General features: G+C 42.7%; 1 protein-coding gene across 1 annotated transcript in view; it reads right to left on the reverse strand.

The window, feature by feature from the left end:
• The window catches only part of LOC109933096 (tyrosine-protein phosphatase non-receptor type 13-like), a 94,892-nt gene extending 86,323 nt beyond the window's left edge, over positions 1–8,569 (reverse strand). The window contains exons 1-5 of the mRNA XM_048616181.1: positions 8,436–8,569; positions 7,571–7,709; positions 4,946–5,098; positions 2,751–2,936; positions 1,127–1,289 (exon numbers count right to left, since the gene is read on the reverse strand). Coding sequence (XP_048472138.1) covers positions 1,127–1,289; positions 2,751–2,936; positions 4,946–5,098; positions 7,571–7,709; positions 8,436–8,569 — 775 coding nt within the window. The remainder of the gene's footprint in view (positions 1–1,126; positions 1,290–2,750; positions 2,937–4,945; positions 5,099–7,570; positions 7,710–8,435) is intronic.
• Positions 8,570–13,221: the final 4,652 nt, after the last annotated feature.

Genomic DNA, 13,221 nt, shown 5'->3' on the forward strand with positions numbered 1-13,221 from the left:
CTCTCAGAGGACCGTAGGTCCCATGCATAGACTCTATCTACACATCTCATTGCCACGGAAAGGCTGCCAACATCATCAAAGACCCCTCCCATCGCAGTAATACTCTCTTCCAACCTCTTCCATCGGGCAGAAGGTACAGAAGCTTAAACACACGCACCAACTGGTTGAAGAACAGCTTTTTCCCCAATGTTATTAGACTGTTTAATGAACCTCTTGAATTTCAAAGCTAATGTAGATCTTACTTTGTACACCTCCTGCCCTGACATAACCTTGTACGCCTCGCTCTGTCTAAGCACCCTATGATCTGTATGTCCTTTATGCTATGATCTGCCTGTACTGCTCACAAAACAAATCTTTTCACTGCACTTAGGTACAAGTGACAACAATAAATTAAATTAAATCTTTGGAACTCTAGTCCGGAAGCACAGTCTTTAAGTATTTGTAAGGCCCAAGCAGATAGAATCCTGGTAAGCAAGAAGCGAAAGTATAAGCAGGCATGTGGATTCCAGGTCACAATCAGATCAGCTGTGATTGTATGAAATAGCAGAGTGGAATCAAGGGGCTGAATGGCCTACTTCTGCTTCTTGTTCATATGTAATTGCTTCGATGGAGGATGTGATTACCAAGCTGGGAAGGAGTTTCGATGTGGTTGCCTGGAAGTGAAGGTGCTGGAGCTTAACTACCCAATTTCCTGTAAAGGTTCAGCCTACAGTGTCAAACTGATTCAGTCACAAGGTAATTTTTTATATCTACATGGGGGTCTGATGACATTCCTAAGATCTAATGATCATTTTAGCATGGAAGGAGGTGTGGGAGTGTGCTGGATGGGACTAGTAGCTGCTTTCTTTCTCTGCTGGCCCAGGATAAAAGTCACAGAGCAACAATGGTAGTCTAAAGATGTATTTATGAGTGATCAGATGCTCCAAAGAGAAGCAGTGGAAAATTAATTAAAAGAAACAGAAGCGTTGAGTTACAAATTTCTCCTAAGGTTCAGCTTTTCTCCTCATTCAAAGCAATGGATCATTTCTGCCTTGGATTTATGGGGTTTTCAGAATAAAGATAATCTGCTATGATGAAACATTACCATCTCCTTTTTAGCAGATACAGATTGTCATCCTGTACTTACCATTTTCAAAGGCAGTTTGATTAAGCTGCCTGGAATTCATCTGCATCTGGAACTTGTGCTGAGCAGAGCATAGCTCGATCAGGTACTTGCAAGTTTTGCTGTTTTCTGTGATAAAGGTGTGCTTCTTTCCATCTGAATTGCTTTGCACAGTAAACTTCTTTCTCTAAAGAGAAACACTGATCAGATCGCTTTATTCCTTTTAATACCAAATCACTCAGCAGCAGGTCAATAACTTTAATGTAAGCTCTGAATTGTGGCTAGTATGCGCCATTATGTAAACTGGTGTCATCTACGGCCCATCACATGTTGGTCTACTTTAGACCATGCAGATGCTTGGAGGTAAGAGGACAAGAACCAAGACCAATGCCAAAGGCACTGAGTGTAACTGCTACGCTATATCAGAGCTGTGCATTGAAAGTTCCCTATTCAATTGAACATCCACCCTATATCCACACTCTCAGCTTGGCAGATTACCACACCAGATGCCTCTGTGAGTTAGACCAATTTTTCATTGTTTTCTTTCTCTGACTACCCAAAATGCAATGAATAAATAATTATTTGTAGACAATTTACTTTTAGTGAATACCACTGCGTTACAAATCTACATAACATGTTTAGGACACGGGTTATAATCTCACACCTGACACTTGCACAGTAAAGACAAATGAGGGATCGTGCCTATAGAACAAGTTCTTATCTATATCTGGAAAGGGGAATAGTGAGCTTTGGAAAATATACACTTCGATAAAGCTTCAACAGATAGAATACAGTCGACTCATTTCAGGTAAGGTGATAGTTGAAGTATTATGTATTCCAGAAGAACAGAGTTAGAAATAGGGTTTACTGAAGACCCCCTCTAGGGTATAGTACAACAAGGCATCTGGATAAGTACACGAATAGGAAAGGATTGGAGGAATATGGGCCAAGTGGCACAATTATAGCCTAGGATAATGTTTAGTATGGACTGGTCAGACTGAAGGGTCTATTTCTGTGCTGTACAAATCTATGACTACTTTCCAGAGAGTTTAACCTGCCTTGAGTGAGGGATAAGATTGAGAAGAACCCTCATAGTGACCTCAGCTATTGTAGGAACTGAACCTGCATTAGTGGTATCACACCGTATTGCAGACCAGCTATCTAGCCAACTGAACTAACCAACCTCCTCACCTTGCTGTCATACAACAAAGACTCTGCTAAAGGCTGGAATCAGAGCAGCTCAGGAGACAGATGCCTGTTACTAAATCATCATGTATATATTTCCAATAAACACTGTTCGAATACCTTGCAATTTGGCCCCAGCTAATCAGGGAACAGATTAATTCGTACAAAAACACAGAGGATTAATAAAGTTAAGCCAGAGTTTGTAATCAGTATCAGGTATTCACACTGGAAAATACTGCCTGTCTGGCATGGGTTGAGGTACAATCAAACTTGGCATCTGACAGTCAAACAAGGTGTTATTATCCAGTGTCTATACATGAAGCTGACCATCTGGGCATTGTGTTGGTGCCACCTGGAGAACAAAGAATGCCACATAAGCCAAGACCCACAAGAGAAGGAAAGGAAAAAGCTGCGGAAAAGATTTTGTTTCACTGTCTGTAGGATGTGATGAGGTATTACTTACATTAAACGTGATTCTTTCAGTTTCACGCCACTGGAAGCGTAAGCTGGCGATTCTGCTGTTATTCTTCACCTCGTAAACGATGATCCCTTTGGCACAGATTCCGAGCACAACCTCCCCACCTGTGGTTTTCTTATCCCGTGCCACCCGATGGAACAGTACCCCATACTCTTGAAGCTGCTGTGTTACCTACAATGTGTTGTCAAAGTGCTAATAAATATTTCCCACTGGAAAAGGACTTGCATTGATATAGCATCTTACCTAACCCACTTTACAGTCAAAAGGGTTGTTTTGAAGTATAGGCCCTGCTGTAAGGTAGGAAGGACAGAAACAGCAATGACAATGATCAAATAATCTGTTTTTGTAATGTTGACCCAAGAATTAGTCATGACCAGGACAGTAGAGAGGGCCTAGTGGTATTATCACTGGACTATTCATCCACAGACTCAGGTAATATTCTGGGGCTTGAATCTTACCACGGCAGGTGGTGGCATTCTAATGCAAAAAGATACCTGGAATTAATTTTCCCTAACATCAGTTGTGATGCTAGATAACTCTTAACTGCCCTCTGGGTGGTTAGGGATGAGCAATCAATGTTGGCCTAGCCAGCAACACCCACATCCCATGAATGAATAGAAAAAACTCTCTGCTCTTCTTCAAAGTAATTATAAGACTATAAAATATAGGAGCAGAATTAGGCTGTTCAGCCCATTGAGTCTGCTCTACCATTCGATCATGGCTGATATGTTTCTCAACCCCATTCTCCTACCTTCTCCCCGTAACCCTTGATCCCCTTACTAATTAAGAACCTATCTATCTCTGTCATAAAAAGACTCAATAACCTGGTCTCCACAGTCCTCTGTGGTAATAAGTTCCACAGATTCACTACCCTCTGGTCAGAAATTCCTCCTCATCTCAGTTCTAAAGGGTTGCCCCTTCACTCTGTCACTGTGCCCTCGAATCCTGGTCACTGCTACTGGTGGAATCATCTTCTCCATGTCCACTCTGTCCAGGCCTCTGAGTATTCTGTAAGTTTCAATTCTTCTAAACTCCATCGAGTACAGGCCCACAATCCTCAACTGCTCCTCATATATCAAGCCCTTCATACCCGGGATCACTCGTAAACCTCCTCTGGGCCCCCTCCAAAGCCTATACATCTTTCCTAAGCTACAGGGTCCAAAACTGCTCATAGTATTCTAGATGTGGTCTGACCAGAACCTTATACAGCCTCAGTAGTACATCCCTGCTCTTGTATTGCACCTTTCTTGAAAGGAATGCCAACATTGTATGTGCTTTCCTAACGGCCAACTGAACCTAAAGAGAAAATGACCTAGGATTCCTAAGACCTTTTGGAGTTCAGATTTCCAAAGCATTTCCCTGTGGGATCTTTCACACCCATTTGAGGGGGAAACACAGTCTCTGCTTAATATCTCACCCGAGTTACAGCAGGAGTTCTGCACTGGAGAGTCAACTTTGATTGTTTTGTCTCAACTCCTGGAGTGGGGTTTGAACCCACAATCCTCTGAACAAAAATATGATTTAACAAGAATATTAACCTAAATTTTGGTGGGACTCATCAAAAAATGATGTCAACCAGGCCGTTGTAAGAACTACTCTGAAAAATGAACCACTTGGAATCCTGTAGCACGGTGGCACTGTGGTTCAGTGGTTAGCACTGCTGCCTCACAGCGCCAGGGACTCAGGTTTGATTCCACCCTTGGGTGACTGTCTGTGTGGAGTTTACACATTCTCCCCGTGTCTGCGTGGGTTTCCTCCGAGTGCTCCGGTTTCCTCCCATAGTCCAAAGATGTGCAGGTTAGGTGGATTGGCCATGCTAAATTCCCCCATAGTGTCCAGGGATTTGTAAAATAGGTGGATTAGCCGTGGGAACTGCGGGGCTACAGGGATTGAGTGGGTTTGGGTGGAATGCTCTGTGGACTCAATGGGCTGAATGGCCTGACCCCATACTTGTAGGGATTCTATGTCAATTCTTCTATGTGTTTGGAAACCCAAGACTAGGCTCAATTGAGGGAAGTTGACATTGCAGAATCCACTAGTTACAACCATTGTTTTTTTGGTTGGATTAATGCTTCCTTTAAATAAGCACAGAGGGGAATGTTACAGAAACTCATTAAGAATTCATCCATTATTGTCACTACAGAAACATGAAATCCCTAATCAACGAGTCTCCACTGTACCTTCAGAAACTCCAACTCAGCCTCCTCTTCAGACAAATTAAAGTATGTGGAGTGGAGTCGAGGCAGTTCCTCCTTTATACAAGTCAAAGCCATTTTCTCCATCACACTAGGAGGAATGTAGTGTTCAACACGGTAGTAGTTCTTGCCATGCACCTTTATAAACAGAACATACTTTCTGTTATCAGCCCATGTACTGTGTGTTCAATCAAAGTGACCACCTTATTCGCTCTCATTCTTGTAAGTGCTCCAATCTGCCATAGTTTACTTGCCTGTCCATGATAGAAAGGAAGAGAACCCCTCTGGGTATTACAGACCTTTCGCATCCTTGACTCCAATCATCATGGGTTCATTCTAGGAGTCGGAATGTTGACCCAAACTTGTGATCAAACTGGTCCTTTGCCCACCGTACATTATTCCTTGACAGTGAAATCCTGGTTTAGTAGTGTTGTTGGAGGAGGTGGGGGGGCAGGTGGGGATGGGGAGTTCTGATATCCCTACTTCAATTATCCAGCTGCTTCTCATGAGCTAGACACCCCCTGCTTGTGGCAAACAGGCAAAACCAGGCTGTGATACACTGCATGAAGCAGCAAGCTGCTGACACTCTGGGTTTGATTTTAACTCTGTAAGTGGATGAATATTTAATGAATTGAAATCGGGCTCTAATATTGGTCTAGACTCATGTTATTAAAATGGAGTCCTTAGTATGGCACATAACGTAATCATAGACTTTGTGGTAAGTGCCATTTTCAGAATACCATAAATTATAATCTGAGCCAATTTTTGCAAGTCCAATACAATCGATATAAAATACAGGGTTGCAAATGGGTTTTGTTCTTCAGCCCATCCACAAATCCATTTGCAAGTTGCAACACAATGCAAGATAATATAAAGGAGCCATTCATAAGGACAGGAAATGTTTCTATGTCAGCTCTTTAATATTACACACCTGGATAAGATTGTGTTTGTCAGTACAAGCATTTGTAGGTCAGATGTTTGTAAAATGTAGACTGTCTGCATTCTAAGTGTAATCATGTAGACAATTGAAAAAAAAAACCACTGAGCAGCTTTAAGAAAACTTGTGGAAACTGAGAGCATTGATTAATCCAAATCATCCTGGGAAAATATTGTAATATTTTGTGATTAATACATCAGCTGTAATTCTTTAATGGTTTCTATGTGCCTCCAAATAATGGTTTTGTGCTGAGCCAAGTTTAAGCAGACATTAAATAGAATAATCAGGGTTTACAAAAACTGTTTTCTTCCCATGAGCTCTTATTACTGGTATTAGGCTTAAAAACACAACAGCACTTTATTTTTAATGGCATAGGATAAAATGGCACCACAAAGTGAACAGTTTGCCACTGTAATTTTATACTTCAGCAGATTAATAATTATTCCGTGAGTGGTGGAGGTAACGCAAGAAAATAAGAGAATGTCAACTTTGAATATAAAAGAAAATAAAACCCACTCACCAGGGTGAATTTTAATAATACACATGAAGTAATTCAAGGATGAGATTAAAAGAAAACAGGCTATTTCTTAAAGTAGCTGAGCTATTGGTCTTGTAAATACAGGAAGATGTGAGTCACTCAGTGGAATATGGTGCTGAAATAATGTTATAGATTTGGCTCTTTTATCATCTATACAGGACGATGGGGTCAGGAGATGGCCATTCAGCCCATTCAGCCTGTTCCACCATTCAATGAGATCATGGTGAGCTACAGCCTAATTCCTTATTTAATACTTCCACAGCACAGCAGCACCAGTGGCAAGGCTATCACCTGTTTCCCAGTGTACTGATTAGAACCAGGGCTAAGGTCAATCTCATTGACTGGAAGAAGGGGAGGAGTGAGGGGGACTGGGTTTTCTTGAATTGCTGCAGACCAATGAGGTTGGAAAGAGAATGCCAGGACTCTATAACAATGAAGGAGCAGGAATATTTGTTGAAGGCAGGATGAGGAACCCTGGAGGTGTTCCCATGCACTTTCTGAATTAGCCTTTTGTCAAGGGTGTGTTCATGGGATGTTACTATATTGGAACAGTTACTGTTTAGTAGCTAATTAATCTATTACTCTGTTAAATTTTCCAGTAGAGTTACAGCAAAGCCAATTCTTTTCTGTATTCTTTCCTTTGTTTTATTTTAATTAGAGTGTATGAATAAAGGGATAACACAGTGTGGAGCTGGAGGAACACAGCAGGCTAGGCAGCATCAGAGGAGCAGGAAAGCTGATGTTTCGGGTTGGGACCCTTCTTCAGAAATGGGGAAATTTCTGAAGAAGGGTCCCGAACCGAAAAGTCAACTTTCCTGCTCCTCTGATGCTGCCTGGCCTGCTGTGTTCCTCCAGCTCCACACTGTGTTATCCCTGACTCCAGCATCGACAGTTCTTGCTATCTCCGAGTGTATGAATAAAGTGTGTTTTGCTTAACATCGAGTAGTTTGACCAATCGAATTCCATTTGGAATGCAACACCTTACATTTACCTTTAAAATAAGAAGATGCTAGGGTCTAGGCTACCTTCTTAATATATTTTGAGAGGGTTTGGTCTGGTCCATAACAGTTTGAAGTGTTGCATGTAGTACAATTTGGAAAAGAACAATGTGGCTCATGAATGAGCATGTACCCACCTCGGAAATGTAATCTCCGTACTCTACCTGGAGAGCCAGGGAGGCAAGCAACAGAGCTGTCTCATCACTACAGTACAAACGCTCCTCAAGAATGTCTTTCCTCAGTTGTAGGTAATACTGATGTCGGGTGAGGCTGTGCCTAAAAGATAAATGGACATTAATGAAGCCTTATATTGTCTATACACTATGGGCTGCGTTGAGCAGATGAGTTTGCAGCTGGGTAATTTCTACCTTGTCTTCACCTGTGAAGGTTCAGACCTGGCTGAAATGGTAGCACTCACACCAAGTCTGAAGGTTTTGGATTCAAATCCCTGATCCAGAAACAGGTGTGAAGATATAGACAAGTGTCTCAATGCAATACCGAGGGACAGCTGCACTGTTGAATGTGCTGCCTTTCAGATGGGGTGCTAAATCATGGCCCAGTCTGTTGTCAACAATGGTTCTAAAAGATCCTGTGGCACCATTTCAGAGACGAACAAGAGGCATTTCCCCAGTCAGGTGACCAATATTTATCCCACAACTAAAGACATGGAAACAGAGGAGTGTGTTATTTATCTCGCCTGTTTTTCAGAACTTACTCTGTGTAAATAGGCTGCCATATTTCCTACAACAGTGACACCCAACTCCAAATGAAGACCTTCCCTGTGAACTACTGCGGGATGGTGTGAACAGCGCTATATAAATGTAACTTTGCTGTCTTTCTGGCGACCTCCTGGCCTGGTGACCTCCCGGCCTAGCACCTTCCAACCTGGCAACCTCCCAGCCCGGTGACTTCCCCCCTGGTGACTTCCCAGCCTAGCACCTTCCGGCCTGGTGACCTCCAGGCCTGGTGACCTCCCGGCCTGGTGACCTCCCGGCCTAGCACCTTCCGGCCTGGCAACCTCCCAGCCCGGTGACCTCCTGGCCTGACGTAGTAGCCTCCCGGCCTGGTGACCTCCCCGCCTGCTGTAGTGGCCTCCCAGGGTGGTCTCCTGGCATGGCAGGGCAGTCCCCTGGCATGATATCATCTCAGCCTGGCGTGGTGGTCTGGAGAAATCTCCCAGCCTAATGATCCTCAACGTGAAGCCTGGCACGGTCTGGATCCACGGCCCGCTGCAGACTGGAGGCTGGGTGCCAGTATGGTCTGGGTTGGAAGATTGCTGTTATGGACTTTTATGTCTGCACTGCTGGACATTTTATTTTTCTATTTTCTAAGATCTTGAATCTAAAGAAGGAATACCTAGGTACCTTTGTACCTAAGATGGAACTGTAAGTGGCGACATATAAACTTTTCACTGTACTAATTGAGTATATGTGACAATAAGCTAAATCAATTAATTCAGCTCAATTCATTTCCACTAGGATTTCACAGGATAGTGAACCCTGCTTGACATTATTGAACCCTCTGAAGTCCTGAGATACAGGGACTTCATCTGATGGTCATGATGGATGAAATCAGTCAACTGTGTTCTATCTGCTGAAGAGTCATTTATGTGGACACTGCATAAAAATTCAATGTCCCCTCACCCATGGAGCTGGCTTAGTGTTTGTGCAGTCAAACATGACAAAACAACCGTCAAAATAAAACACCAGACGCAAATAGTTAACATTATTCAGGAAGTGCCACTGGGCTTCAGCAACGTTCTATCTAAGTTGAGTGAGTGCACATCCACTCTGTGCACCGCGATTGGATATTACCACCACACTCGGACCTCTGAGGTCTGTGAGGAATAAAAGAAAATTGAGGGAATGCTGGCTTTTAGCTGGTCTGTTCACCTAAAGAAGAGGGGCTTTTTTGTTAATGGGCTGCCCAAAGGAAAATCACAATTAGTTTGTTCCTGAAGTTATTTTGTTTCAAAGCCCACGCCAGCCTTCCAGCAGAGTGCCTTATATTACAGTCGATTTGGAAGGTCTAACCATTTTGTAACCAATAAAAGAGAAGACTCACAGTGGTACACAAGGAACAACCAGCTTCACTGAAGCTGAATAAGAATGAGGTTCTCAACTGCTTTTCAGGTGAGATGTTCAACTATAGTCTGCCTCTTCAGTGAACACAGAAGAACCCATATGAGGAGGAAGTTCTTCTCTCAGAGGGTAGTGAATCTGTGAAATTCTTTATTGCAGAGGGCTGTTGAGGCTTGGCCTTTAAGTATACTCAAGGCTGTGATAGACAGGTTCCTGATCAGTGAGGGAACCATGGGTTATGGGGGAAAGGAAGGAAAGTGGAGGATTATCAAATCAGCCACAATCTCATTGTGTGACGGAAGAGACTTGAAGGGCTGAATGGCCTACTACTGCTTCTCTATCATACGATATTCTTAAAATAGAGTGGAATTCCCACAGAGTTACAGCCAAAATGTATCTCCAAATATGGTTACGTACGTGATCATTCATCATGTGTGGGACACTATCTGTCTAGACTATCCATGCCTTGTTTATCAACAAAACATCACAACAATGAAATTGCAGTGAATCAATATGTAACCAGGAGCTCCGGCTGTGGTGAAATTGGCAGCCATTCCCACCAGCAGGGTGGGATACCCAACAGAAGGAAGCCCATGATTAGCCAAAGTTCAGGACTGGTGACTCCAGATCAGCTGACCTTGCGGATACTTGCCATATGACCATGCCAACCAATTGTTGCTTGGATTAGAAAGTGGATGGAATGTAACAACACGAAGAAAGGAAGATATTTAAATAAAACGAAAACACTGAGGAAAATCTTCAACCTGATGACCCTGAAGAGGGCAATAAATGCTCCCCACAAAGAATTGTGGATGCTCGAAATCTAAAATACAAACAGAAATTGCTTGAATAAATTGTAATAAACACAGAAGAAGGGTCTCTGGAGCCCAAAAATGAAGCCTGCTTCTCTCACCACGGATGCTGCCTGATCTGCTGAGCTTCTCTAGCAATTTCTGTTTCGGTTCCACTCATACGCCTGCCTGTTTCCCTGGCTGAACACACAAATACCTCAGAAAACTACAGGGGATAGGTATAAGGTGAGAGGAGAAAGATTTCAAAAGGACCTGAGAAGTAACCTTCTCATGCAGAGGGTGGTGTGTGTATGGAACGAGCTGCCAGAGGGGAAGTGGTACAGATTGGAACAATTACAACATTTAAAAGGGATCTGGATGGGTATATGAATTGGAAGGGTTTAGAGGGATATGGGCCAAATGCTGGCAAACGGAAATAGATCAGATTGGGATATCTGGTCAGCAGGGACAAGTTGGTCTGAAGGGTCTGTTTCCGTGCTGTTTGACTCTATAACACTATGACTGAATGCTCTGGGATTTCACCCTGCAGCAGGAAAACATGGAAACCACATTTGACTGCATTGCTGTGTGATGATGCTGTCACTTTAAAAAGGTTATTTTGTCCTGGTTTATTTGAAGGGAGGTTGTAAAGGCAGAGGCACTGAAAAGTCTAAGGAGCTAGAAAGCTAAAACAGTTTAACAATGGAAGCGGAGTGGCCAGTTCTCCCAGTTCGGGATTTTCTAGTTTTTTTTTAGCTATGGCAGTCACAAGATCTTTTCAGTACCAGAAGGGTTGCAAGCTTCAGTAAAGGATTCCTAACTGACTTTCTGTGAAATCTCTCTGGATGTTGTTCCCTTCTGCCTGTCAGAATCTGTGTTTGAATTTACGTTTTTGCTAAGGGGTGTGTCTATGGGATGTTGCTATACCGGAACAGTTAATTAGTTAAGTTGCTGTATCGGGTCGGTAAAGTTTTCCAATCGATGTTATTCTAAATTCCACTTTCTTTTGTTCGTGTTTCAACTGTAGCATTTAAATAAATTCTGTTTCACTTAAAGCCAAGTATTTTGACCAGTTACATCCCACCTGGAACACCCACTGCACATTTACCTTTAAAATAAGGAAAAGTTAGGGTCTAGGCTACCTTCTTAAATATTTTGAGAGGGTCTGGCCTGGTCCATTACAGGTAACCAGGTGGACTTGTCCAAAGGCAGCACATTAAGCAGAAAATGATTTTCCAGAGCTATCACCCAACATCGTTCAATGCCTTTTACTGTACAAGCTCAGGCCAATGTGAGGTGCGAACCAATTGAAAAGTAAACATATTTATCACACAGTTCCTGCATCACCGCATTTTCACACAATTTTTTGACATTAGCATGTTTTGAGGCACGTCAGGCTTCCTTCTACATCAAAATGAAACGTGATGACCTACCGAGTCTAGAATTGTGTGCTGTTGCAATTGCCAGCTAACACTGTCTTGAAAAAGAAGCCAATTTCAGAGGGGCAACTGAGGTTCCAATGCCATGTGACATTTCTATCAGTTTGTCCAATAGCAGCCTTCCATTGAGTGGACAGATATATATCTTGTTTTAGAAGTTAATGGAAAGCTGGAAAGAGCTCACTGGATCTGCCAGATATGGTTCAGTGAGCAAACAATATCCAGAAAATCGTTTCTCAATGGCACAGTCTCTTAGCAGTACAATGGATCAGGTATAGATCATGGGATTCTGAGAGCACTCTGTCATTAATCACGCAATGCTTTGGGAATGGAATTGCTTCTCTCCATTCTTGCCAAGTGTACATTAACATTTCATCCAAATGGTGTTGCATGTGACACCAAGATTCCATTAATTTACAGCTTTCTGATTGTTAAATGGAAAGAAATATATTACCTAGATTTTCTTTTACCTAAGTGATGGTCCGCGAATCTTGAGAAGGGTGTAACAGATAACAACAGCCCTCATAATTCAATTACACTCCTGAAATCACTCTCCTGTGCCTGGAATTGGTACCTATTCTGATCCAGGCATAAGGGGCTTTAGCCAAAAGGCAAGAGCTGGGCCTTTTCTTCTTGAAGCAGAGGGCAGTGAAGGAAGATCTAATAAAGACGTAGAGGTTTAGATGAGATGGACATGGAAAAGATATACCCATCAGCTGTATAATGACTCAGGAATATTTATGTTCTGGGGAAAGAGATTGAGGACGGATTTGCAGAAGGAGTTTTTAAAGCATTGGGTGTCAATGGCCTGGAAACCTCTGCCCTTGAGGATGGCGATAGCACAGTCGATCCACGATTTCAACAGGAAATTGGATGGGCACTCGGAGGAAATAAATTAACCAAGCCTCAGGAATAGAGTGAGGAATGGGATTGACTGGGCTGCTCTAAAAAGGCCCAGCATTATATGGATGAGCTGAATGGCCTTCTCCTACATTGTTCTGACTGTGATGTCAACAGGATTGCTAATTCATCACAGAGAGCCTCAAACCTCTGAACCAGAACATGTACTTATTACATTACCATCTCCCATTGTAAGAGTCACATGCCAGTAATGAGCAGTACATTGGTACTGATCAAGAACTTAAAGCAGAGGTGGCTGAGCTTTATCTTCTGGGGCTCCATACTCTCAGGGATGCACAGAGTGGAGCACATATCTAAATCATAAATGTATGCTCCCATTAAACTGATAACGTATATTCAAGGCTGAGATAGATTTCAGTAAGGCAATCAAGGGTAAAGAGGAAAAGGCAGGAAAGTAAGTTGAAGATTGTCAGATCAGACATGATCTCATTGAATGGTGAAGCAGACTCGATGGGCTGAATGGCCAGCTTCTGCTCCCAAAGCTTATGGCCCACTGCTCAAGGTACAAGATCCCTCCAGCCTGCTTTAGTATTTTAGGCAATGAGGTCAATATGAC

This window comes from Rhincodon typus, chromosome 34, assembly GCF_021869965.1.
Source record: "Rhincodon typus isolate 14 chromosome 34, sRhiTyp1.1, whole genome shotgun sequence".
NCBI lineage: Eukaryota > Metazoa > Chordata > Chondrichthyes > Orectolobiformes > Rhincodontidae > Rhincodon > Rhincodon typus.